Below are 27,633 nucleotides of genomic sequence, written 5' to 3'. Positions count from 1 at the left end.
TACAACATCCTCATAAATAAATCTGGTTGGTTGACTTTATATTCCATGTGCTGCAAATAATAGAAAAAAAAATGAAAAGACTGACATAATAAAATACAATCATCATATGGTAGATTCTTCTAATCATATCCAGTTCATTTCAACTTTATGCTCTGAATCTTTGCTTTGTTGTGTTTCCTTTTAATAATTGTTTCTTACATTATCCAAAACTTGCATTTTTTGGGAAATATTTTTTGCATTGTTTTGGCCAGCTAATCCATTAACCACCACTTCTATCAAGGCGATGCCTTGTTTTTCCAAATTTTCATTGCCATCTGGTTTCTTTGTCGATTTCGTAAGAACTCTTTTTGAATTCTTGCTTTTAGGATGTTTTTCTATTGATTATTTCAAATTCTTTTTTACATATTAACATATGCCAACGTGTTTGATGCAGAGAAGAAGCTGATCAAGGCCCTCCTTTTCTTTTCTTTTTCGTTGAGATTCCTTTAATATGTAAGAACCCTTTTGATTCCTGTTGTTTTTTTCAATTATTGATTCTTGTGATCTAATCTTGTTTGAATTTTAGCTTTCTTGGATTTAGAATAGTTTATGTTTATGAGCAGTTGATTGCTTATTGATTGATATCCATATCATTTGACACAGAAAAGGGGATTTTCTTTGGCTATGATGAGATTATAGCAGCGATTCATGTAATTTCTGTTTCCATTGTTTGGAGGATGGAGACGCTTATCAGTCACAAGAATTCTGAAGGTAATCTGTGTCCTGTGAAAATCTTGTGCATAAATTTATGGCGAACATGTTTTGTTCTCTTCCCCTTTTCTTTCTTTTCGTTGACATTTTCTATGGTTCATTTTCTTAATGAAAAACGACCAAACATCATCTCAGTTGCTGTCAAATGATTCTAACAAGATATGATTTCAATACTCTTTTGCCATAGGAAAGTAAATGACTTCAGATTTTGATAGAGATGCAATGTGTCTTTGCTTTTATTCAACTTTTTTTCCAATTGCATAGATGGGCTCTCTCTTTTCCCTTGATCGTCTGGTAGAATCAAGCTCATGGTCAACTGGGGTTAGAAATTACAAGCATGCTGTACCACTTACAAGATTTATAGATATTGACATAGTCGATTTATAGTTTGAGTGTTGAGTATTATGTTTTATTGGTTGCCAGAAAGTAACTGATATCTTTCTTAAACACTATCGAAGTCTGTTCACGATTTTTGTTGTTGTTCTTAACTAATTGTCTCCGTTCACTTCTCTTTGATTCCAATTTGTATTATGCTTTCATCTGCAGTGCAGACTACTGTAAGTTTATTTCTTTTCTTAGTTTACCTTCCCCATTATTATCAGCCTCCAACCCTTTAACAACCAGATTTAAATCTTTTCTCTCTAAGTTGCATGGATTAATCAGTCATATATTATATCTTCTTCTAGATCTCATGATATATATGATAACCTCTCTTCTTCAAATTTGTCTTATCCCCTAATTTGTTCAAGGGACGAAATCTCTATATTTGTACTTGCATGGTGTTGAGAGTCAAGCATGGCTGTACTCGGGAAAAGTCCTTTTTCGATGGTTCTTTTCTTAATAGTTTTCTGGTTCTCAGAACTTGAGAACTGTGAAATGTGATATTTGCTACGATGTTCATGCAGTTAATGACTTTGCTAATACATGTTGTGCTTTGATTTTTAATATGGATTTGTTATGATCTATTCCATGAAGAAAAGACCTACAGAAATGATTGCGTCCTGATAGTTCCCAACCCTATAATCTTCCATGATTGTCTGATAAGTGATTGGCTATTTGGATTTTTAGGTTTGGTTCCTTGCCTACACGATCTCTTACATTCAGACGAACAGAGTTGCAGCAGCTGTAAAGAGGAACAAAAATTTTCTGGTATCTTGAGCCTTAATCTTTCAATTTTTTGATTGAAAATCTTCCTTATTCTAATGGTTCATCACTCTGCAAAATGGAAGTTGAGGTATAGTGAAGGCATAAACAAACTCAAAATCCAGTATGAGTGATTTATTTGTAACAAAACTCTGTTCTCAAGTTATGCACTAATTTTACTTTAGGGATATGATCTAATAAGAGGATCTGTTTTCTATTTTTTCTACTGTTGTCTTCTGTATTTCCTATTTAGGTTTATAAAGACCTTCATAAAAATTATTGCATTCTGGTTGTTCCCAACATTATAATCTTCCATGATGATCTGATGTTTGATTAAACATATTGCATTTTAGGATCGCTTCCTTGTCCAGATGATCTCTTACATTCAAACAAACAAAGTGACAGCAATGGAAGAGATCGACACAAATCTACTGGTATCTGGAGCTTTAATCATTCAACTTTTTATTTGAAAATCTTTGTTATTCCAATAGCTTCCAACTCTGCAGAATAGAAGTTGAAATATATTGCAAAGGCTTAAACAAACTCGAAGTTCTCTTACTATATAATTTATCTCTTGCAAAATTCAGCTCTCAAGGTTCTGCAATATATTGACCTTACATGCAGGGATATGATCCATTAAGAGGACTCATTTTCTGATTTTTGTACTATTATCTTCTTTTTTCACACTTAGGTTCATAAAGACCTGCACAAAATGATTGCATTCTCATCATTCCCAATGTTATAATCTTTCTCGATGATCTGATATTTGATTAAATGTACTGCATTTTCTTTAGGATCGGCTTCTTGGCTTGATAATCTTTTAAATTCAGATGAACAAAGTTGCAGCAGCAAAAAAGATCAACGGAAACATTCTGGTATCTTGAGTTTTAATCTTTGAATTTTTTGTTTGAGTTTATTTGTTATTCCAATAGCTCATCACTTTGCAGAATATAAGTTGAAATTTTCTATGATTTATCTCTTACAAAATTTTGTTCTCATGGTTATGTCAATATATTGACCTTACATGCAGGGATATGTCTATCAAGAGGACTCGTTTTCTATTTTTCTACAATTATCCTCTTTCCCCCCCCTATTTATGTTTATAAAGACCCGCACAAAATAATTGCATCCTGGTCATTCCTGACATTATAGTCTTCCATGATGATCTGATAATTGATTAAATGCATTGCACTGTTAGGATCGGCTCCTTGTCTAGATGATCTCTTACATTCTGGCAGAAGAAGTTGCCGCGGCAGTAGAGATCCACAGAAATCTTCTGGTATCTTGAGCTTTAATCTATGAACCTTTTTGTTTGAAACTCTTTGTGATTCCAACAGCTCATCATTCTAAAAAATATTAGTTGAAGTATATTACTAAGTCATTAACAGACTCAAAATTCTTTCACTATGTGATTTATGTCTAACAAAATTTGGTTCCCAGGGTTATGCAATTTAGCTTTACATGCAGGGATATGATGTGCTAAGCGGACTAGTTTCCTATTTAGGTTTATAAAAGAGAGGCAATAGTGATATACTCTTATATTGAAATGAAATTATGAATTTCATGTAAGAAAGTCATATATTTTATCTTTCTGTTCATTAATCAGGTCCACAAAAAAGACTGGAGCAATTGCTAAGTCAATCAGGGAACAAGATTTGTGCTGATTGTGGATCTCCAGATCCAAAATGGGTGTAAGTTGTTAAGACTGAACCTGATGCTTTTCCATATACTTTTATTCACCTAATGTACAGTTTATGATAGTAAATGCGGTACTGTTTTTCACGCATGTAACTGTGTTGTGTTATGCCCCATTTTCTTTTTATTAGCACAGAATTGTACTCTTTCAATTCACTCTGTTAATTGTAACTGTATATCAAAATGTAATAGTTGGAGTATGAATGCCTAGTGAAAAATACTTGAATATCAGAACATAGTCTTATAGCATTAGAATCAGTGTCAAATATTGTTCCTGCAAATGAATGGATAATGCAAAGGAAATTGCAGATTTAGCACACACATATACTTGAAATCATTATCTCGACAGCAAAATATGCTTTTACTCTTATCACTGTTTTGGTCACAATTTCACATAAAAGCAAGGGATATTTGTCTTTTCGGTTAGTACCAAAACTGCACTTTGTGCCACCCATTTAAAACTGCAGCAGATTCAATTTCTTTTCCTCAACTCTTGATAACTGTGTTTCTTGTGCTTGGTTATCTATTTTCCTTTTGACTGAATCATTTTTGGCTGTCAGGTCAATAAGTTTTGGAGTTTTTATTTGTATCAAGTGTTCAGGCGTTCATAGAAGCCTCGGGGTGCATCTAACGAAGGTGCAGTTTTGAAACTTGACTCGTTGGCCTTGTCTGTAAAAGCAAAATTTTAGAACTTTATACTGTTAGATCTTGTACTCTCGTGATTTAGTACGCAGAGGCATGTGAAATTTAATTCGAGGAGAAATCACAGCTTTTTGATAATGAGCTTTTCTGATGCGATGTTAACAAAAACTAACATTTTCAACACAGCTACTTGGTGCTGTCTATGTCTCCCATATTGGTTTGTTTTGCTGATGCTATATCTTTTTCTATTTCTGTCAGGTTCTATCAATCAAATTAGATGAATGGACAGATGAACAAGTGAACACTCTGATAGATTTGGGTGGCAATACTGCTGCAAACAAGAAATATGAAGCTTTTATTCCTGATGATTATCAAAAACCAAAATCAGATGCCTCAATAGAGGAGCGATCTGATTTTATTAGGTAATGTCAGTACCACACTTATCATATCTTTATAAAAAAAACACAGGGTGTTCTAAATCAGATATTTACTTTCTGAATACCCAGGAGAAAATATGAGCAGAAGCAATTTTCAAACTGTGATGGACACATGTCCTGCCCATTTCCGGGTCCTAGAAGTACATTATCCTCTAGTTGTTCAAGTCATTGTTCACCCCAAGATAAGAAACAGTATGAAAAACAAGCAACCAGGCATCGTATTGGGAATGCATTTCGTAACAGCTGGGGAAGAAAAGACACTGAGTACAAGAACAATAAAAAGAGCAACTCTTTGGTAATGAATTCCAATTTCATTAATGTATTTATATTATGTTGAGGATCATGAGCTCACCTTTTCTTTTTGAAGAAAGCTAGAATGAGATCTGTTACAAATATACTAGTCTGAAATAACTTGATCACAAGCCATCATTATGCATGGTTGCCGTGGATGGAAAAATGTGATGCATCCTATCTTGAAATTTCAGTGAAACTTGCTGATTCTATTGCTTAAATGTTCTGTTTATAGGCAGCTATGGTTGAATTTGTTGGATTAATCAAGGTTAATGTAGTCAAAGGAACCAACCTAGCTGTCCGGGATGTGTTGACTAGTGACCCATATGTTGTCCTTACATTGGGCCAGCAAGTGAGACTCTCCTCCCTTTAATTTTGGCCTCATTGGCATTACAACTCTGTTTATTTTCAATGGTCTGTGGTGCAACAAGCCTGTTAACAATGCTGTTTTTTTGTTAATTGTTGTTGCAGTCGGTGAGGACTCGCGTCATAAAGAACAATTTGAATCCAATCTGGAATGAAAGTCTAATGTTGTCAATTCCAGAACAGATTCCTCCTCTAAAAGTGGTAACTTGTTTCAAATTTTTATGGTGTGGAATTAACACAAATTCAAAAGTCATAAATTCGATGATCATGATTCATGACACTTGCCACTTCTGATAGAGATATTAATCATTTCTTTTCTTAATTTTTTATTCCTATTTGTAATTTTATACCAAAATATATCAATCATATTAGCAAGCTTTTCTTTTTGGTCTTTGGTTTTGGATGCTTAAAATTCCAGGTGGCTGTATGCAGCTTGTTTACGACAAGGATAAATTCACAACTGATGACTTCATGGGTGAGGCTGAGATAGACATTCAACCACTTGTTTCTGCTGCCAAAGCTTATGAGAATTCAACCATCACCGAGTCGATGCAGCTTGGTAAATGGATAGCAGGCCAGGATAACACCCTTGTTAAAGATGGCATTATCTCACTAGCAGACGGAAAGGTAAAACAAGAAATCAGTCTCAAGCTAAAGAACGTTGAGAGAGGGGTGCTGGATATTGAGCTTGAATGTGTTCCTCTCACTCAATAGTTACATAGAGAGTACGAAGCTACAAACATTGTGATGCCATATTTTAAACCGGTTTTGAGTGGTGAACTCGCAATGGAAAAACCTTTTAGCCTGCTGTTGTTGTAATAAGCTGTTTTAGCCATTGTTTCACTACGAATATACAGGGATTGGTAGGATTTTCATTAACGAATTGTATATAGTTTGTTTGCTTTAATCAATGAGCACTCAAAAAAAGTAGTCAGGCTGGGTATCCTCTGTCCTGATTGCAAAGTTGTTGTTAGATAGTAATATAAAATCATTCATGGGGCTTCATCTAATAACTTAAATTTTTGATTTGAGATAGATTTTTAAATCAAAACTTTAATAACCAAGCGGTTAGTAGTTTAAACGAATTCTTGTTTGATTGATTAAAAATAGTGTCTCTGCAGCTTTCCTGATAATATGGTAGTGTTTACCACATGCCATTTTGTTGTGCAACAATCACTCTTCTGAGGGAACAGAAATCCTTTTCAACAAAACTAGTTGTTGAGGAAATGTATAATGACAGGAAAATCTGAAGAAATACGAAGGCTTGAAAATCAGATGACAGGTCAAGAAACTAACAGGTTCCATGGTTTTATAGGCCTCCAGGAAGGGAATTCAAACCTTGAGAAGAAAATGGAACAACTCGAATGAGCTGAATGATTTCATTTATCTGGATGTGCTTTGTTAGTGAAACTCATTTATTTGCAGTTTTATTTTTTGGAAATAGTTCATGTTCTTGTTTTGCGCTGAAATTTCCTGAAAGCTCCTATCAGTGCCAAGAAATCAGATAGCTAGTTGGAGTGTGAGGTGGGATTTCAAGTCTTAAAACACCATGATCCCGAGACACAAGATGGTTTTTCTCGTTACTTAGACTAGTTTCGATGGTAGCTGTCAGATTCGGCTACGAGCCGAACCATAATCATCAAGTTTGACTGGTTCAATGTCCAAAACAATTTAAAAACAAACTCAGCCCTGGTCAAGCAAGTTTCAGGTCAGCAGATCACCAGGCTTGTCCGGGTTCAGTAATTATAATTTCCATATGGTACGAAATTGATGTAGAAACAAATTCTCAATAGTTTCGAAATGAATTTTACCGTCTACAATTCAGAATAATAGGTACATGGAAGAGAAATTCAATCACCATGTTTTTCTACATGATATGGATGCCTCCACCATATTGCCACGGTCTCATGTCAAATTTGCTTTTTTCTACAGGTTTTTGAATGACATTATTCCTAACACTACTTGTTAAATTCCTTAAAAACATAAACCATAAAACTTAGACTTGAGTTAGACTTGATCCGAAGCTTGAATTGCATTTTTACCTGGATTAACTCAATAATTTTTTTTTTTATAAAAAAACATCATTTTAAAGAAAAGAAAAATCTGATATTTTTCACTTACTCATATCGCGTTGGGCTGCGTCTTATAACAATGGCTAAACCTGTCCCTGGATAGAGACGATCTGGTATGTTTTTAGATTATCCACAACTGCATGCCCCATAGCTACCCTATTTGTTTGACAAATGGCTGCAACCATGATAGGATTTGGATGGATCATGTCAGTTTATCTGCAAGCACCAACTCATTCGAGTTGTCATCCTGAAACTGATTTCCATTCGATGCAAGCACCAACAGAAAACATCTCAAGCTGTAGCATATAAATTCACAGTGGGACAGAAATAATTCAAGATAAGATCATCGATGCATGATGGAAGCTTAGACACCAGCTACGCCTCAACCAAAGTGCACTGGGAGAGCATTCCACTGGCCAAACCAATAAAAAGTTGAGTCTAATAGTGATTTTACACACACGAATATTGGTCCTCGTGGTTGTCTGAACATTATATCTGATCAGGATGCAGATAGTACAATGCAACAAATCTGTTTCGGAGAATGTCAACATCTGTTTCAAAAAGCTGTGCCTGTTCAAAAATCTTGGGAAACAAATCGTATCTTAAAACATTTTATGATGATGGGTTGTAATATGCTTTTTTTTTTAAAAAAAAGATTTTTTTTAAAAAAAATTAAAACAAGGTTGTTTTTAAATTGATTTGCCAGTCGAGAATTAATCACATGATTGATTTTTTTACTGAGTCAATTCTCAATTATTTTAATTTTAAAAATCCGGCTTATGCCAACTCATGAGTGGACGGGTCAGGAGTTTACTTCGAGCATCTCCAATATAACAATTAAAAAAAGAGTTAAAATGAAAAAAATTATACTTTTATCTTTTATTTTTAATTTTAATCATTTCAATGGGTAAGTTAAGCTATATAAATAGCTAAAAATGTCTATTCTTGTTTTGAAAAGTTATTTTTATATTTCTATGCGGAGAAGTTAAAAAATAAATGAAATAACATGTATTTGTTGACCAGTATTTTTTTATTTGTTTTGTACTAATAACATCATGATTATATTATATAAAAAATAACTAAATTAGTTATATAACTATAGTAAATTAGTTTAACATAAAATATATTAAAATATAATTAGCTTTTCTAAATAGCTTTTTATTTTAAAATATACATAAATAAAAAAATTATATTTATACTACTCAAAAAAATTATTTTATTAATTTAATTTTTTAAATATATCATTTTGCATCGGAGATGCTATGACAAGTTAACATAGTATGTAGCCAACAATGTCTGTAGTTTGTCTAGGGCAGCGTAGTTGTACCCATGTAGGCATTTAAGAAATTGAAACTCTTGTGGTTCCCTTATCCTCTTCTTTTGAGGTTAAACTCCTCACTTCACTCATCACTGCCGATCAAAATAAATAAACAACCCAACGAATGAGGAAGTTCCACTTCAGTATTCAAGATAGAGTACAGCTCTCTCTCCTAGGTTGATGAGAAACGAGAGGCAATCATAAAACCCATCAGTGTTTTCCTCCATTTTCTCAGAAACCAATCAATCGATAATTATTACAATGGAAGTTGAGGTAAAGCTTCGGCTTCCAGACTCAAACTCCCACCAAAAACTGTCTATCATCCTCGCTTCTTTCCACACCAAAACCTTAATCCAAGAAAACATCTTCTTTGACACCACCAACTCCAAACTCTCCTCAAACTTTGCAGCTCTCCGTCTTCGTTTCTACAATCTTGATTCTTACTGCATCCTCTCTCTCAAAGCTAAACCTATCATGTCAGATGGCATTAGCCGCGTTGAAGAGCAAGAAGAGCCCATTGACCCCAAGATTGGCCGCATGTGCGTGGCTGAGCCCGGCCAGTTACTGGGATTAATAGAGAGTTCAAAGATAATACAGAGAGTCAGAAGGGAGTTTGGGGTTGGAGAAAACGAGGTTCTTGTTTGTTTGGGTATGTTTAGGAATGTGAGGCAAGTGTTTGACTGGAAAGGACTGAAACTAGAGCTTGATGAGACAATTTATGATTTTGGAACCAGTTATGAGATTGAATGTGAGAGTAAAGAGCCTGAGAAGGATAAGAAGTTGATTGAAGGATTGTTGAAGGATAATGGGATTGAGTTTTCCTACTCGGAAGCTAACAAGTTTGCAGTTTTTCGATCTGGGAAATTGCCCCGATGAGAAAAAAAATGTATTATTTTAAATTGTATTGAAACAGCAACGAGTGAATCAAATCTCCTTATTGATGTCATCATGTTAAATTTGCTTTTCATTTCAACTAGTTCTTGGAATGGCATTATTGTTCTTGACTCTTCTTGCTTCATTCTTTAAAGTTTTTGTTCCTGGATAGAGACTGTCAGGTATATTTATCCATAAATGAATGCCCTATCATCTTCCAATTTATTTGCTTGACAGATAGTTGCAAGTTTGTTTGACAGATTAGTTGCAGCCATAACAGGAGATTGTCTAGACAACGCCAGCTTATCTGTGAGCACCAACCATTCATTTGAGTTGTCAGTCTGAAACTTGTTCAATAGGAAACATTTCAAGTTGGAGCATATATCCCTATCACTCTTGAAGAAATTGAACAAAAAAAATTAAGATACACAGATATTTATGATTCATGTTGAAGAAAAAAAAGGTTTTTACGTAAGATCAACAATCAATTCTCACCAAGACTGGTGTGATATGTCAATCAGTATGATGAAAGCTAGACAGCTATAAATTAACCAAAGTGGATTTGACCCAGGGAAGCTCACCAGCTCGGACAGCTATAAGATCATCAATCCATTCGGTCTCGCTATTCTCCTTGTTTGTTTGACAGAAATTTGCAAACATAATAAGAATGGTCTGATATGTCCATCGATATGATACAAGCTCAGACAGTTCAGTCTTGTTTCTAGTATTTAGTGAAGATGAAGATGCAAGAAAACAAACAAGCCATAGCACAGTACTCAGGACTGGGCAGTGCTGAGGCATCCGACGAGGGTTTACATTAATCCCCTGAAAAGAACTGAAGATCAACTGCCTTGGAAAAAGGAAACATTTCATACAAAAGGATTCAATTGGAAAGCAGAATGACTGGATAATTGAAAGAAATATAGTCAAAGTAGAAAGTAGAAATTAAATAACGAAGAGATAATGAGCAACCCGGGGTTTGCTCAGATAATTATAGAAGGATTTAAGTTTTGAAATACTTTCTTTTTTTACAGGTATACACATGAATTTCTGTTGATGCAAGGATCAAGGCAATTCTAGTTAATTACAGAAGCAATATACATAAACTAGAAGTTATGAGCACAACACACTTGCAGGCTAATTCAGTCTTGCGAGCAACCTAAACAAACATCTAGCATTCCACAGAGTGCAAAATTTGCATATAACCACACTTACCTCACCATATTTTCGGTTGTTGATGCAGAAAGGATGAACCAAATCCAACAAAGGTTGCAGAGAATTAAAGGAATCACATAACAATAATCAGGGCACAGCACTGCATTGCCGATTCTTAAAGAAAGCGATCACCTGGTTCATATGTATATCACAAATATAAATTTTTTACGTTGTCAGGTGAAGAAAATATTCTCTCAATCATGAAGGTAACACAACATCCACAAGCAAATTTTGCAATAGCTTCCTCGGCGTATGTTCCTAGACAATTATGCATTCCCAAAAGAAAAGGAAATTCTCTGTGAAGCAGCAAAGTGAAAACAATATACAGAGCCAAATCTGCCACTGCTATTCAGAAAGAGAACAAAATCTCCAAGTATATAAACAATCCACAAAAGCAAATAAACCTGTAGTTTAATCTTGTATTCATGTCGACAGTATTCATCTAAACAACATGAATAAAAAGAAAAATCTACATTTTCAATGACACAGTATTCACGTATAGTAAGTTAGGGTTTAAAAGCACCCATTTTCATTACAATACATCATTTGCAAATCCTTTTGCAATGCGTTAGCACTACATATTTACATTCCCATAAAGGAGAAATAATCCCCCCTGTATAAAATACAAACAAAACTACCAAGACCAATTTGGAGTTTTGATAACACATAGTAACTATTATTGTTCAAGACACTCTTCATAAAACAACCAACACCAGTCTCCTTGACCGATGTAAATACAATGAAAAAAATGAAAAAAAGCCCGTGAATCCGAAAGAGCATTTTGAATCCAACCCTCACATTGATTACACACAGCAACGAGACAACTAAAAGAGCACACCAAGTCAGGTGTGTGCATCCGAGTTCAATCACGAGCAGCAATCCGAGCACCGAATCAATCCATTCTCATTACATTCCAAGCATCTCTTAAGCACCCCTTCATCTTCATCAAACAACTTCCTACTTCCACTACAATTCCCACATGGCACAAACCTCACATCCCCACACCCTGCACAAACAAACCCAGCCAGCCGTCTTGGAAACCCATCAAGAACCCTTTCCATTTCGCCCGTCTCGAACATTTGCTTAATCACCTCAGCACCACCTACATGATTCCCCCTTATAAACACCTGCGGCAAGCTCACATTTTTCTCTCCCAACACACTTTGCAGCTCCTTCTTATAAGCTGAATCCATCGAAATATCCCTCTCATCAACCCACACTCTAAACCCTCTAAATATCATCTTCACCGCATAACAATCCTCATAAGTCCTCCGAATCCCTCGCAAGCTCGTTAAATACACCACAATCCTATCCTCAGTACCAGGCAACTGAATTCTATTATCATTAACAGGGAACCTATTATAATCAGGCCCCATTGATTTCACAGATTGTAGCTTATTAGTTGCTTGAATTTGCAATTCATTGGGATTCGGTTTCGGGGACTCAAACAAAGACCGAAGCTTTTTGACCTTTCCTTTCATGGACTCAAAAGAACTGTAGAATCCTGATGTTGATTGGAGGTAAGGCTTTGTCACAGAGGTTGAATGAATTGTAAGAGACCTATTGAATATAGAACTAGAGGTCATTTTATTGGTGGTGGGTTTCGAATTGGGTGTGATTTCCTGGTTATTTTCAAATTCAGCCATCGACCCAGATCACAAAATCAACTCAATCTCAAGAATTTCAACGATTTCCTCTCTGGGGCTCTTAATTAGATCAAGATTGAAACAACCTTGACCCTACAATTCAACTCTAGAAATGCCAAAAACCACAAAAGATAACCTTTTCCGTTACCTTCAAAAACAATCCGAACCCGTTCAAATCCGGTGCTGACGATGGTGACGGAGATGAAATGATCAGAGAATTCTAACCGTGGGATAAAGAAACTGACGGTGGAGGATTGCTCTTTGCTTTTTGATTAAGGCAGGTGAAAATAATTTTGGGGTTTTTGCTTTCAGTTTTTGTTTTCTTGAAGTTGCTTTCTATTTTTTTGCTTTCCGTTACTTTCTGGCTTGCTTTCCTGTCTTTCTTTGTATACAGGAGGATAGATAGGTAGATAGAGAGAGATAAAAGTGGAAAAAAAAAAAGAAAAGCAAAAAAGAGAAAAAGAGATGGTTTTTAGCTTTCGGGTTAGCCTGCGTTTGTTGCTGTTAGAGAGAATTGTGGAGGAGACGAATTTGGAGGCTTGAATTGGATACCAAGCTAGGCAAAGAATAAACCATAACTCCGCGTTACACACACACGCACGCACGCACGCACGCACACACATATATAATGCTACTAGTTTCAGAGGAGAAAGAGGGGCTTTACATGACAGAGACTACTCGTCGGGGGTGATAATGACGTCAGAGTTACAGACAGATACATACGACAGCTCCACCACCGCCTAGTTTGAAACATACGCGGTTTTTTTTTTTTTTTTTTTTTCTCGTTTGAATTTTGTTGGATGTTTCAAATGTTTTCTTGTCTTCCTCTCTAGTGTGTGCTGTAACTAATGATTCTACTCAAGGGTATCATTGTAAAACTACGCTTGGTTTGCGAACTATACATGTTAATATATCTTAATCAATTTAGAATAATGTTGTTTTTTTTTTTATATAAAAAAAAACAGATTTACTCGAGTTTTAAGTACGATTAATTTGCTAGGTTAATTAGATTTTTTTAGATCTTCATTCTATTTAAATCCCAACCCTAATCAGGTTTATATTCCCACATTTTTATTTATTTTGATTTCAAAATAGTAACTTAATGTTATTCTAGTATTAAACAATATATATCATGACCAAAATTGTATTCAAATTTAAATACATACTATTTTCTGTACAGCTCCTCAATTCTTTGGAGGGTTTGATGCTGGAATGTCATGTGTTTGCTTTATTGCCTAAGAAATTGAAAATCTGAAAGGAAAAAAAAAAAACAATATAAGAGGAATAATCTCTGCTTACTTTATTTTTTTTAATTGTGACTAGGTCAACTGATTTGTGTATGTATCACTTTAAAATATCACATGGATTTTTGGGAAAGATATCTAGCGTGGACCATATGATAAAAAAAAAAAAAAAAAGGGTGATGATGATAATTGCTTTTGGATGGTTTCAAATTTCTTCAAAAAAAAAAAAATATTTTCATGTGTGAACGTGAAAAGAAAAATCTTTTTTCATTCTATCTGTGACTCCTGACTGCTTTTTAAATTTATGCCCAATATTAAATTTTGGATTTTTTTTTTTCTTTTTTTGGATGTTAGCTGGGTTCAAGCATAGTTTTCAGAATTCTTCGGGGTGGATTAGAAAATTACTTGAGGAAAATTATTACATTACATTCTTTTTCTATTTAAAAAATATTTTTAAATTTTTTTTTTATTATTTTAAATAATTTGATGTGTTGATATTAAAAATAATTTTTTTAAAAAAAATATTATTTATTATATATTTTTAAATAAAAAAACATTTATAAAATAATGTAAGTTATTTATTTTAGTTAAAATAATAATAATATTTTTTATTATTTTTAAAGTTTATGATATCCGAATTTATCAGGTTATCTAAATTACTAAAAACCTTCCCGGATCAATATTTTTTTTTTCTGATTCTCCTTAAAATACAATTTAGATCTGGCTTTGTATTAGGAATTTCCGAGATTAACCCGTCTTGGGGGCAGTGTTCAATAACCATGGCGGGAACCAGCACATTAGTGAGTGAATTAATTTTGCTGAATTTTAACGTCTGTGGGCTCTATAGGAACATTACTATCAAAGATTTCATCATAATATAATTTTTTTTTTTCATGTCTAGGGGCTCTGTAGGAAAATTACCATTCTAAGAACATCATCAATAAATCAGGTAATATGAAAAGCATCCAGAGATTTAGTGTGATAGGTTCTATTTTTGTTCAAGTATTTTTAAAAAATATTTTTGGATTGAAAAAGTATGTTTTTTTAGTTTTTTTTAATGATTTTGATGTGTTGATATTAAAAAAATAAAAAATAAAAAATAAAAAAAATTATTTTAATATATTTTTAAAATAAAAAATTATTTTAAAAAACACCCTGAATCTTAATCCCAAACACACAATATATAAATTCACAACAATTTTAGGTTACAATATTTAATATCAAACTTTGAACTTTCAGTTGATCTATCCTTTTCATTTACGAACTATTTTATTGAGAAATTTTATGATGGTCGAACTCTAATTATCAATATTAGAGAAATAAACATTTTGTATATTTTACTTGCCAAATAAATTTGTCATTTTTATTTGCTGTTGAAACCCAATTAAAGCATGAGCAACACAGCAAAGTCTCCAAAACAGGAAACAAAAGCTGTTAATTTACTGTATAAAGCTTACAATTTCACAAGAGTTATAGATTAATTTAGCGTATTTCTCTGTATCCCCCCCCCCTCTTATTTTCATTAATTTAAATATTCTTTTATTGAGAAAAGAATTACTCTTTCAAGCAGATATATCAGGTATGCTTCTAAATTGGCTTTCATTTTATTTTCATCTGAGTCAATTCGTTGTTCTTAGAAGGAAAAGGGAAAATCTGAGTCATTTTCAGTTTATATCTTGATGGGATTTTGACCAATATTCTAAAGTTGTCACAGCATAAAAGCATAATGACAGGAGTAACGCTAATTTTACCTCATATTATTTCCAAATCACTTCTCCAATCTCATACGTAAATTTCATGGCTGGAAATTTTTTATTTGGATTTTCTTGGCAGGCAAGATGAACTAAACAGCCATTGATGGACTAAATCATCAACATGTTTAAGTAAATACCACATGAAATCAGCAAGGGTTATACCTCGCAGCCATGCGGGGTTTTGGCAAAACATCTCGAACACAAGACAAATTATCAACATGGAAAATGGGCAATTTCGAAATCAAGAAATCAAACTAAAATCATTCAAATTGCATGGCGGGTCAGAGACAAGAGCTGTCAAGATCATTTCACACTTGGTTCCAGAACAAAATGAGGTACAAGGGCAATCGAGTTATGACTGTAGGAATACAATCATCTTGATAGAAGCTGTACCCAAACGGAAATAAACCAACCAAGATCAACCTAAAATCAGAAGTTGAGCTAATAAACAATGCCACAGAAATAATGATGATATTTTAAATTTAGACAGTTTTGAGAATCCTGAGCTTAACTTTAACAGTTCGAGTACAGAGCAAACATCTCATTCCAAATGCAGCAAAAAACAAGGGTCGAAGTAATTCTGTTGAGGTCGAGAATCCTGACATAACCTTGCCATGTTAAGTAGTACAAAGCAAAGTAGAAAACATCTCACTCCAAATGCAGAAAAACACGCACAATTTGATCATTTCCATTGAACTATCGAGAAAAATCTTAAGTTTCAATTTATATGCAGTATCTGAGGCACATTACATGCACACGAATTAATTTTTAACCAACAGCAGCTCTGTATCAAGAGCAGGGTTGAAAAAATGCCAGCTTGAATCATGAAAAGCAGCAAAAAAATCGTCTGAAGCTGTCTTGATCACATACTCATCTGCAAATTTTCGAGCAGCCAAAACATGCTTTGTTGACTCCACAACAATGGAGTTCTTGATCTCGGAAAAGAACTCATACATCTCAAAGCTATTTCCAAATAATACAATATGATTAAGCAGTTCCATTTCCCAGTTTGCCTGTAAGAGATTGTTATATAGCCCTGCCTCACAATGTGGCATGTAAAACACCATTGACTTTGCAGCGCGTCTACGACCTTGCTCATTTACAGACAGGACAGAACAACCAAGGGATTCCAGAACCCGAGACTCTGTTGCAGAAAGAATTGGGTCAAAAACCTCTATGTCCCCAATCCAACAAAACTTCCTTTTCATCAAGATAGCAAGACTAAGCTGGAATCGAGGGTTTTCATATGATTCAATGCTGCCAATTCCATATATCACCATCGGCATCTTCGGTTCAAAGCCCAGCACCCTGTGAAAAGAATCCAGGATTTCAGGATTTTCTACTTGCTCCAAAAAGTTCTCATAGAATCGAGAGCTCTCAACTTTCTTGATACAAAATTCCATCTTTTGTATTAACTTTGCTTCTCTTTCTGGATCAGATTCAAGCTCATTAGGAACCCATGGCTGCTGTTCTGCTTCTGGAGTATTATGTCTTAGGGAACGTATTCTCTTTTTGCCTCGATGAGGCATCACAACTGTCCAGTTTTCATTTTGGGAGGGCTTGTCAAGAGCAAGGAGTTTTGCAGAAGCTGTCATTACAGAACAGTAACTCTCTCTTCTCCTTTGCAAACAAACACTGCCTCACTTTAGTTAAGTCTGAACCCGAGGCAAAATGATAAGTTGATTTACAGAGCAAGCATGTGAATTATGGGAAGCAGTCAAATACTTCCCATTCACACCAGCCAAAATCCTTTGTCTAAGTAAAGAGTGATTCAGGTAGCCAAATATCTTACTCCTCCACTCATAAAAAAGTCCATAAAAGTGAATCAATTATCTCCACACCTTAGATCAGCATGAGAAACACGCTAAACAATCTTTCATTTTCCTGCTCAAGAGAGATGCAGGGTCTCATAAATCATGCAAGTATCTCAGAACCCTAAAACCTAACTAGAATCTGAAAAGAAGTTTTCTTTACCCTAATTATAAATCATCAGAAACCAATTTTGCAGGTTCCCCATTCGGCATAATTACACTAAATTCACCTTCTTATCTCTATTAGGCCCTATAATTTCCACGAATCTCACATAAGCCTGACACTTTGGCTCACCACCATGAAGTGTTTTAAGCTCCTTTCATTGTGTGTTTGGTATTTTGGTGTAGGTGCGTTTTCATGTGCTTTTTGATGGTTATAACGTAAGCATATCAAAAAATCCAAAATCATATGAAAAAGCATCAAAATGCACTTTAAAAAGCACTTTTAAACGCAGTCCAAACGCATTACCAAAAACATCCTATTACTCCATAGCCTATACCATCGATCTTTAGCATGCAAGAAAATTATGCTTACGGTTACACAGTTTCTGACCACTACTACTACCACATATTCAGCAGTCTATATTCTATAATGCATGTTGACTAAAGAAAATTGGATAATTAAACAGGTTTACAGGGTCCAAGGCCAACTAAAATTTAAATTACTGAGCATAATAACTGAAATTAAACATGAAAAACTGAATAATCAAACAACTCAAGATAACAGAAATTCTTCTTCAAAAGGGTCTCTAATTAACACTACGTTAACATAACATCCAGTCCTCAGTCTTCCAAATTTACAAAGATTGCATATTTGCATATGTGAAGTATAAAAGAATTATTTTTTTAAGAAGTTAGAAAGGATTTTGGTAGATGGGATCTGAGAAAACTTACAGGCAGGGGAAAGGTTGCAATACACTGGTGGCTGCGGCGGCGATTGTGGGGGTCTCTGCGGCGGCTGCCTCTCTTGGATTGGTATCGAGAGTAACCAACCAGTTCCACGTGTGCTGGTTCCTTTTTATGGTCACTACTTCTTACGTTGTTTTTGTACGGAACAAATATACACTTGAAGACCAGTTGTTAATGAAAGAAGATTTTTCTCTTATTTATTTATATTTTCAATTATAATTATAATTATAATTATTAAACTTAACCCGGTTTATTAACCAGTTTAAGCTTCCATTTATATTGCATTTTACACGAGGTTAAATAAAAATTACATTTTTTAAAATTATTTAATAATGAAATATATTTTTTTAAAATAATAAAAAAATATTTTAATATATTTTTAAATAAAAAATACTTTAAAAAATAACTATTATATTCTCTAATATCATTAATAACAACGATTTAAATATTTTAATTTAAAAAAAAATATTTTAATTTTTATTTAAAAAAACTTTAAATTCTCATGGTTAATCCAATAGAATTTATTTTTTTCATAATCTTAGTTTAAATTAACTTTTTTATAAAAAAAATTAATTAATCTTTTGAAATTTCAACTTAGATGTTTAGCATATTTTGTTAACAAATTTGGATAAAAAACAGTTTCTCACTCCAATTCAGAATTTTATAGTTTCTTATCCCCTTCACTCCTCCCTCCAACCTCTTCCGATCACCGTTTAATTTATCCGTTAAAAATGATTTACGGTGATCCTCAACAACACCAGCACCAGCAGCCACAACAACAACACCAGCACCAGCACCAGCACCAGCAGCCACAACAACAACACCAGCACCAGCACCAGCAGCCACAGCACCAGCACCAGCACCAGCACCAGCACCAGCACCAGCACCAGCAGCCACAACACCACCACCAACAACATATGCAACAGCAACCGCCTCCCGGTGGTGATTTTCAAAGAGGGCAGCCACCGCCAATGATGCGACAACCCTCCGCTTCATCAACCACTCTTAACCCGCTTGATTACCACCATCATCCGCAGGCCGCCCCCGGTCCTCCTCCTCCTAAATACGAAGCTAGTTAGTTAGTTACAGAAGTGCATTGTTGTTTTTTAAGTGTTTTAGGGTTTGGAAATTCTGTCTTTGATTAGTTTAATTAGAGTGACCAGGTTTCAATTTTAACCTAAGTTATGATGATGGATTGTGCGTTTTGATTGGAATTTTGTCATTTTATTGATTGATTGATTTTTGTTGTTGTTGTTGTTAGATCATGGTGATGGTTACGGTGGAAAAAGGATGAGGAAGCTTACGCAGAGGAGAGCAGTTGATTATACAAGCACGGTTGTTAGGTATATTCAGGTAATGCTTGAAATATGTGATAGCTGGTAATTGTTGTGATATGTATCTCAATTGGAAGCGATGTAGGTCTTGGAATTTATTTTTTTGGTTGTGGATGTGTTTCTGGCCGGATTTGGTGCTCTTGTAATGGTGATTGAATAATTGATGAGGCATCTATTTGTCCGTGTTAATTCCAATATCTGAATCTGTAGGTGGTTTCTTTTATATTTTGCTTAAGAATAAAAGCTTATCAGTGTTGGTTTTGAATTCATAGTTGTACAGGACTAGTGGTTTTCTTTGGGTTATGGTGGGATTAGTTGATCTTGACCAAGAGAAGAGGTGGTGGTTTTTGTACAGTGGAAAAACAGAGAAGTATAGGGTTTTGTAATTGCTTGGAGAAGTGGTGGATTTTGTACAGGGGAAAAAGATAGAATTATAGGTTTTTGTAATTGCTTGGAGATGTGGTGGTTTTTTTACAGGGGAAAAAAAGAGAAGTAGAGGATTTTGCATGCCTCTACTAATATTTTGGGTTTCGTGAAGAGAGTGGAACAAAGAGTATTTGGGAGAAAGATTCTACTCTCAACTCTTTGAAGGACTTGTGGGTTCAAACTTTACGCTTATAGTATTCCAACAAAGAAGAATTAAACAATTGAACTTCAGAGATCACGTATTCTCTTATGTGGTTTATATGATGTACCATCAATGATTTGCTTGCTAGTTTCTTTTGCTTTTGCAAGTGGTTGGTGTCCCCTTGGTGCCTGTATCAATAGATCTTTTGTTATTTGAGTCACTTGTAATCTTGTTTCAGTGTTGCTGCAGACTCGTATGTGGCAGTGGGACTTGAGGGACAGGACAGTATTGCAACATACCCCAGCAGCTGCGATCGATGTTAGTGAACATTGTTTATCTATATTCTTTCTTTATGAGATATGCTCAAAGTAGCTATTAGTCTAATAACTTTCTATGCTTCAAGCATGTGAATTTTCTTCATGTTTTGATCTCTGTTGTAGGTGTTGCCTCCAGTTGCCTATTCTGATAATCCATCAACAAGCTTTGCCACAAAATTTGTTCATACATCTCTAAACAAAAACCGTTGTTCGATAAATCAGGTTTTGGTAAGTCTGATTGTGACAGAATTCTTGACTTTGTTACATATTTGAATAGACAAGCATTTATTTCTCTTAGGAAGTAGCATGATCTGCTCATACTGTTCTCTGATGGATCATCAAGTGAAATTCTGTTTCTTTTGAAGTTAGAAGTTTAAAGTCAATTTGCTTTGGTTTTTATGAAAGGGAATATGTGCTGAATTTATCTGTCATATTTCTTTCCCTGTTAAACATGTTTCAGGCTCAGAGTCAAATGAGAGTGCAATTCATTTAATGGGTCCTCAAACTTCAGTTTTTACTTTCTGAGGTGTCAAATTATATAATTGTGTATGACATTATGAAAAATGACTTAAACACAATTATTCTTATTTGCTGTTTCGTAATTTCATTTTGATAGCATAAAGTTTTATCCTTTCATTGCGTTGATATGAATGAAAAAAAAAAGAAGAAATTGTTGCTAGATGTGCAAATTGCCTGTTGAAACAAATCAAGTTAGATGAAGACTGGTGATCCATGGTGTTTCCGACAAACTGAACTCATCCTACCAGGCTTAAAATTATCTACCAGTTAGCTCTTTGAGGCCTTAGTCTGCAGTTCGTGTGTGATAGTGTAGAAAGTTGTTGAGTTCTAATCAGTAGTAACCAGTTCCTATTTGGCAGAGCAGATGATTTCATTTGCTTAATAAAAAAAAAAAAGGTGTGTGCATCTGCCTGCGCACCTGCACATACATGCAAGATGTGCACATGCATGTTATCTAATTTGAAATGAGTTTGAATGCCGTTTATTATTTGCCTGGTCTAAATTTATTTTGCCATTACAACTTCCTTGCCATTTTTACCCTTCTTAAATACAGCAAAACATTTTGATTCTTTCTTTTGGGATTCATCACATTTAACTTTGTAATCAAACATATTCTGACCCTTTTCTTGATATGCAGTGGACTCCAAATGGGAAACGTCTAATCACAGGTTCTCAAAGTGGGGAATTCACCCTTTGGAATGGACAGTCATTTAATTTTGAAATGATTCTTCAGGTGTGTAGATATGATCATTTAATGTTGATTTTTAACCAGGAAAGAAGCCATATTGATGATTTTTGTGGAATTCTTTTATGTGCAGGCTCATGATCAAGCAATCAGGTCTATGGTATGGAGCCACAATGACAATTGGATGGTCTCTGGTGATGATGGTGGTTCAATTAAGTAATTCTCATATGTCCTTCATTGTTCTTATAGCTTTGTTGCTATTATGTTCGTATATGTTGTTCATTTAATATTTTTTTTAATGTTTTTTTAGGTATTGGCAGAGCAACATGAATAATGTTAAGGTCAATAAATCTGCTCATAAAGAATCAGTGCGTGACTTAAGGTAGATATTTGCTTCATATCTCCCTTCCTTTTCCTTCTTTTTTCTTAATACATGGTGTTAGTGAAGTTCGTATTGTAAACCTCTCGAACAGTTTCTGTAGGACAGATTTGAAGTTCTGTTCATGCTCCGATGATACTACCGTTAAAGTTTGGGACTTTGCTCGGTGCCATGAAGAGCGTTCATTAACGGGTAATGTGTTTTTTGGTCAATGAACATATGATAATAAGTTTGTGTGGGATTATTCTTTTATGGTACTTAATTGGACGTTCTTTCTCCCATTCTCCTGAATTATTGCAAATAATGTTTCTTTAAGATTGCTTGATACAATGCCATGCTTTTAGTCAGAAAAGTTAACCTTGAAAGAAGAATATTGAAATATGCAATGGGCCTAAGACTGTTGTTCAGTCATTTTCTTCCGTGAGAGATAGTTTAGAGACTAATGCAAGGAATATTAATGGGTTTGCTTCCATGATGTGATCGGACTACTTACTGTTGCATGTATTTCTAGTTCTGGTGTAAGTGACAGTCTGATGGCTTAGATTACTGTCTGTGTGTTGTGCCCATAATATTTGCACTGAGTAACCTAAAGAGTTTTATCTGCATCACTTTGAACTCAGGCAGGCCATGGTTGGGATGTGAAGAGTGTTGATTGGCACCCTACAAAATCTCTTCTGGTCTCAGGTCAGCCATATATTTTTTTTGGAACCTCATGATCTCTTTATTAAGTTGGCATTGTTGTGGTTGATCTTGCTAATTGACTTTTTTTAGGTGGGAAAGACAACCTAGTAAAACTCTGGGATGCTAAATCTGGAAGAGAACTTTGCTCATTGTGAGTGCATATTTTCTTGGTGATTAGGCTAAGGTTTGGTTTTGGATTTTTATAAAAAAAATTGACAAGTTCGGCATGGGTTTTGCAGTCATGGCCACAAAAATACCGTTCTTTGTGTCAAATGGAATCAAAATGGTAACTGGGTGCTGACTGCTTCAAAAGATCAAATCATCAAGGTTTGCAAATTCTTTCTCACATCAAAGGTCTCTATTATGAAGGGTTGGGGCTTGAATGTTGACACTCTTTTACCTTGACCCTCTTTTTGTAATTTTTGCACATTTTCAGCTTTATGATTTAAGGGCAATGAAGGAGCTTGAATCTTTCCGTGGACATCGGAAGGACGTGACTGGTTAGTAACACCTTTCACCTATGCACATCATATGAGGATAAAATTCAGTTGTATAATGGTCTGCCCTTGATTATAAAGTTATGGGAATTTTCCACTTTTATATGCCATGCTTACTGTTGGCTGAGCTTGGATTAAAATTGCTAGCATGCTTGTTTTAATTCTGTAACTTTTCTGTGGTGTGATTTGTATAATATACTTATCGTAAAAATGTTCTCTACTATTTCCAGCATTGGCTTGGCATCCATTCCATGAAGAGTACTTTGTTAGTGGGAGTTATGACGGGTCCATTTTCCATTGGCTTGTGGGGTAATGTTGATATCTCAAATAGAACTCTATTTTTTTTACTGTTAAATTATTCTACAACTTCTTTCTGAAGTTCTCATCATGGTATACATTAGGTGATTGAATGTTATTTGTTTTTAATACGTTTTCATTAAAATATTTGCAAGGCATTGAAAATCTATGCTAAGGAAATGAGTACACGGAGGTTGAAGAGAACCCTCTTTTGTGTGTGTGTGTGTGTGTTTGTAATTTAAAGTAATTCAGTGGAAGGGGATGTATATGGAGTCCTCCAACCATCATTTTTTTGTGGGCTCATTATTCAAGGAAAAATATAAGAAAACAAGAAAATAGATCTTAAGATTTCTTCTCAGAATTTGTTGGTTATCAAACCTTTTTTGTTTTGGATGGTGGATTACTGAAAACAATCAATCTTTTGATCTTATTTCCTCTCATTTTTCCGGTTGTGTCGGTTGACTCTATTTTCTTGTTTGATGCTATTTGTGCTGCTTGCTGCTCATATGGAAGTAATCTCATATAGCTTCTGTATCTTATGACTGTGATGTATAGGCATGAAACCCCCCAGGTTGAAGTTTCCAGTGCTCATGATAATAGTGTTTGGGATCTTTCATGGCATCCTATTGGATATCTTCTTTGCAGGTAAATTGGCTAAATTCAAGTTAATTGAATATCCTGGAATGTTAACTGGTTTTAGTTTTCCTTCCCTTGTGAAAGGGTATTCAAATAAATTACCTTTCTTGAATTTTATTAGAAAGTAAGTTAAAATGGTGGCATGGGTCATTGCTTGGAATATTGAATGTGGTTTAATATAGTTACTGCAGCTTTACTTTTTTCTAGTTATATAGAAGTTGCAGTGTCTTGTTTGTTGTTCTATAGCATCGTAAGTTGGTTTGTAAAGTTGTTAAAGAGCAATGTGAGTGGCACATATCAATGCCATTGTAATGTGCATGTCATCTAACTTGTAAAAGATTTGATTATACGAACTGCTTAACAAGTTACTCTCTAATTGCATCGTTAATATATGAAACAGTCATACAGGCTGCCTTTGAAGCATGGAAACTTGAAAATCCCAAGGAATGAAGTTTTTTAAAGCAAACAGTGTATCATGGAATAGGTTTTTTGGCTTATTATGCTTTTCTGCTTCTGGTATTTTTTAGGTGTTCCATTAGTTGATATTATTGGAAACCCTTTTGTCAATATTTTTATTTGGTAAGATTCTTATTTTCGTTTTTGTGCTGAATTTTGCACTCTATCTATGATGATCTTCTATTTAAAAGAAAGGAAGGAGAGTTCTTGGCTTGTGCTAAATGAGTACTTGGCTGTAGCAACTTTCAGAATTTGGTTTTCATGAAAGATTTGAATATCAAATAATTGTATTTCAATGTTCTGGTGGTGGACTAAAATTAAAAAAAAAAATGACATGATTAAATTGCTTTAATCTATGACCCTTTCTAAGGCGTTTCTACCTCACCAGTTACTAAACCTGCATAATTTTTTCTGCAGTGGTAGCAATGATCACACAACAAAGTTTTGGTGTCGAAATAGGCCAGGAGACACTGCCCTTGATAAATTTAACGTGGGTCAAAACCAAGGTTAGGCTTTACAAACTGGTGAAACCGAACATGGCTTGATCGATATTTTGTATTAAATTCAATCATGTGTTGTGTTGGCCAGAAAACCTCCTTGTACATGTTCCAAAAATTTGAAGCCATGATATTTTCAATGATTACATGATTAGTATACAAAAGCATATTTTATTAATTAATTTTCTAAGCATTACCATCTCTACCAGGTTATGGTGAGCAAAATCCTGCCCTTGGTGGCCGCTTCCCTGGCAATTTCCATGTACCTGAACCACCAACAACTCCAGGACCATTTGCTCCTGGACTGACTCGAAATGAAGGAACTATTCCAGGTATTGGAGCTGCAATGCCACTATCAATTACATCTCTTGATGCATCGCAGGGAGAGCAGAGGCAGCCTCTTCCTGTTTCTATGCCCTTTGGAGGGCCTCCTCTTCCTCCTGGTCCACATCCGTCACTTCGTGCAGCCAATCAGCAGCAGGGATATCAGCAAAGTCCTCAGCAGCAGCAGCAGCAACCACTCCCTCAGCACATGCCTCCTTTGCCTATGCCGCCTCCAAACATGCAACAGCTACTGCCTCCATCCCATGTACCCCTGCTCTCTCATCCCCATCTACCTCGCCCTCCTCATGGCATGCCTTCACCAATCCCTTCTTCAATGCCCGGATCTTTGCCTTCATCAATGCCTGGTCCAATGGTATGATATAACGCTCCAGTCTTTTATTTTTCTTTCCCAAGTTCATCTCATCCCCCTCACTTTAATTCCAATTGTTGCAATTTGGTGCATAACTTAAAAAGATTCTCAAGTAGTTTCTCTGCATGGTTGACGATGCAAAGCGGGCTTCTGATTAGAAACATGCTTAGTGATTGAAAGGACATGGTCTCGTTTAAAATAGATTTTGTAATTCTAATTTCAAGTTACATCTGTTCAGCACTTTCCTTAATGAGGTGTATTTGGAATGTTATATTTTACTCTTTCTTTTTCCTTTTTAGGGGATGCAAGGGACGATGAGTCAGATGGTACCTCTGTTGCCACAGGGCCATTTTATGGGCATGAATCCAATGCACTCAGGATCCTTGCCCACAAGTGCTGCCCCTCCAGTGGGCGGGGGCTTTCCAAATGGCCTGCCCAATATGCAGGGCCTATCAAATGCCACAGGGGGGCAAATGTATCCACAGGGTGGTCCATTCAACCATCCTCAAGGTGGACAGATGCCGATGATGCCTGGGTTTAATCCCTACCAGGTAAGATAGACATCACATTGTTTTGTTATGGACCATGTACCATCCCCATATTTGCACTAAAAATGTGCAGTGTAAATTGATGGTATTTTGTCCCTGTCATTTTCAGATCCCATAGACAATTTAAACAGTGTACTTGAACATGGATCATTGTGGAACCCATGGAATGTTTAAATTATCAATTAAAAAAGGTCTACTGGCTTCTATGCCGAATTGGTATCAGTTCGCAAAACTGAAAACCAAACCATCCAAAACATGCTGCTTCGATCACTATGATGGGCAGAATAGAGAGATGCGGAGTTGTGTCATGGAGATAATTGTCTCTTATTGAAGTCTACAGTGTGTTGGATTTGGCAAATTTTATAGAATTTATTGACTTATGATCACAGCAATTCAATTAAAATATGACGAGGGAAACTGTTGATGTAAGCATGCATAATTTTATCTGCTCCTGTTATGCTTTTCTTTTTTCCGGGTTGCATTTATCATGGTTCATGTCTCTTACAAGTAACGAACATGAGAGTCAGTACAGAATTCTAAATGTTACTAGATTCTGAGCAGGCTTTTGTATGCAACATTTAACATGTGTTAATCCTAATTGCAGTCTGGAAACCAATCTGGTATGCCTCCACCACTACCACCTGGTCCACCACCACATTCGCAGACACCTCAGTAGAACCTTTCGTCTCATCATAAAGGCCTGCTGCTGCCTATGCCTTGAAGAAGAGAAAATGTCCTTGCTGCCTGTGCTCATACTAACAACTTTAACTTGTAGTCATGTTCATTGCTTTCCATTTTGCCCCATTTTCAATAGCCATGTATGATTGAAATCGTATATACTTGTATACTTTGAGACGGAATTAATCGAGCAGAACATTTTGTACAATCTTTTTCTATAAAGAATTCTGTTTATAAATCATGCTGAAATGATACCCATATAATATATATTTTATGTTAAATAATAAATAATACTTGGATAACATATTCAAATGAATATCTAAAACATAGTGGATGTATATAAGGTTTTTGGATAGGGTATAAATATAATTGAAATTTAATTTGTGAATACCCATTAGCATCCCTAAATTATTATTGTTAGGGTTCTTGATAGATGCAGCAGAAACACCAACAATTTTGCTATATCAACATTGTGCACTCATGGCCCTTTTCTTTAACACAATCGAGTGATCAACCTTATGCACACTCATGTTAAGAGTTTTCTGTGACTGATTTTGCATCAAAGCTCGACGAGGAGTTGCTGCAAAAACAATTCAAATTTGTAAGAAAATTTTGGCATTAAAACTTATCTTTTTCGCTGTCTTTGCACCGTGAGAAACCCTAGCTCATCCTCCCTCCCCC

General features: G+C 35.1%; 5 protein-coding genes across 11 annotated transcripts; 3 read left to right on the top strand and 2 right to left on the bottom strand.

Moving 5' to 3' along the window:
- The first annotated feature begins 15 nt into the window (after window positions 1-15).
- LOC118054270 (probable ADP-ribosylation factor GTPase-activating protein AGD11) lies at window positions 16-6,258 on the top strand. 4 transcript variants are annotated; one of them, XM_035065781.2, is made up of 14 exons: window positions 16-109; window positions 434-492; window positions 643-750; window positions 1,819-1,899; window positions 2,247-2,327; window positions 2,688-2,768; window positions 3,092-3,172; window positions 3,500-3,584; window positions 4,149-4,224; window positions 4,489-4,652; window positions 4,737-4,962; window positions 5,194-5,310; window positions 5,430-5,525; window positions 5,757-6,258. In XM_035065781.2, exons 3-14 carry the CDS (start codon window positions 717-719, stop codon window positions 6,036-6,038), a joined length of 1,404 nt encoding a protein of 467 aa, XP_034921672.1. In that variant the 5' UTR covers window positions 16-109; window positions 434-492; window positions 643-716; the 3' UTR covers window positions 6,039-6,258. The 4 variants fall into 4 exon arrangements, with proteins under 4 accessions (XP_034921672.1, XP_073264414.1, XP_034921673.1 ...); XM_073408313.1 differs by lacking the exon at window positions 16-109 and adding an exon at window positions 119-334 and having other exon boundaries at window positions 5,743-5,966; XM_035065782.2 differs by lacking the exon at window positions 16-109 and adding an exon at window positions 120-334.
- Window positions 6,259-8,754: 2,496 nt separating this feature from the next.
- LOC118054288 (triphosphate tunnel metalloenzyme 3) lies at window positions 8,755-9,730 on the top strand. Its single transcript, XM_035065807.2, has one exon. It carries the CDS (start codon window positions 8,976-8,978, stop codon window positions 9,588-9,590), a length of 615 nt encoding a protein of 204 aa, XP_034921698.1. The 5' UTR covers window positions 8,755-8,975; the 3' UTR covers window positions 9,591-9,730.
- Window positions 9,731-11,293: 1,563 nt separating this feature from the next.
- On the bottom strand, window positions 11,294-13,051 carry LOC118054285 (uncharacterized protein At5g39865). Its single transcript, XM_035065804.2, has one exon. It carries the CDS (start codon window positions 12,446-12,448, stop codon window positions 11,669-11,671), a length of 780 nt encoding a protein of 259 aa, XP_034921695.1. The 5' UTR covers window positions 12,449-13,051; the 3' UTR covers window positions 11,294-11,668.
- A 3,057-nt stretch (window positions 13,052-16,108) lies between these two features.
- On the bottom strand, window positions 16,109-18,328 carry LOC118054283 (protein SENSITIVITY TO RED LIGHT REDUCED 1). The gene is made up of 2 exons (XM_035065802.2): window positions 18,152-18,328; window positions 16,109-17,330 (listed from the first exon to the last, which is right to left on the bottom strand). Exon 2 carries the CDS (start codon window positions 17,039-17,041, stop codon window positions 16,208-16,210), a length of 834 nt encoding a protein of 277 aa, XP_034921693.1. The 5' UTR covers window positions 17,042-17,330; window positions 18,152-18,328; the 3' UTR covers window positions 16,109-16,207.
- Window positions 18,329-18,773: 445 nt separating this feature from the next.
- LOC118054253 (flowering time control protein FY) lies at window positions 18,774-27,190 on the top strand. Of its 4 annotated transcripts, none has more exons than XM_035065747.2 (18): window positions 18,774-19,213; window positions 19,428-19,519; window positions 20,318-20,386; window positions 20,509-20,613; window positions 21,542-21,637; window positions 21,723-21,805; window positions 21,900-21,971; window positions 22,063-22,160; window positions 22,593-22,652; window positions 22,740-22,800; window positions 22,889-22,976; window positions 23,086-23,149; window positions 23,377-23,455; window positions 23,999-24,088; window positions 24,953-25,041; window positions 25,242-25,729; window positions 26,026-26,277; window positions 26,879-27,190. In XM_035065747.2, exons 1-18 carry the CDS (start codon window positions 18,898-18,900, stop codon window positions 26,948-26,950), a joined length of 2,274 nt encoding a protein of 757 aa, XP_034921638.1. In that variant the 5' UTR covers window positions 18,774-18,897; the 3' UTR covers window positions 26,951-27,190. The 4 variants fall into 4 exon arrangements, with proteins under 4 accessions (XP_034921638.1, XP_034921637.1, XP_034921639.1 ...); XM_035065746.2 differs by having other exon boundaries at window positions 18,774-19,240; XM_035065748.2 differs by having other exon boundaries at window positions 19,109-19,244.
- The last annotated feature ends 443 nt before the right edge of the window (window positions 27,191-27,633 follow it).

Source organism: Populus alba, chromosome 3, assembly GCF_005239225.2.
Source record: "Populus alba chromosome 3, ASM523922v2, whole genome shotgun sequence".
NCBI lineage: Eukaryota > Viridiplantae > Streptophyta > Magnoliopsida > Malpighiales > Salicaceae > Populus > Populus alba.
The sequence above is the reverse complement of the archived record's forward strand: the minus strand, read 5'-3'. Positions and strand labels throughout refer to the sequence as shown.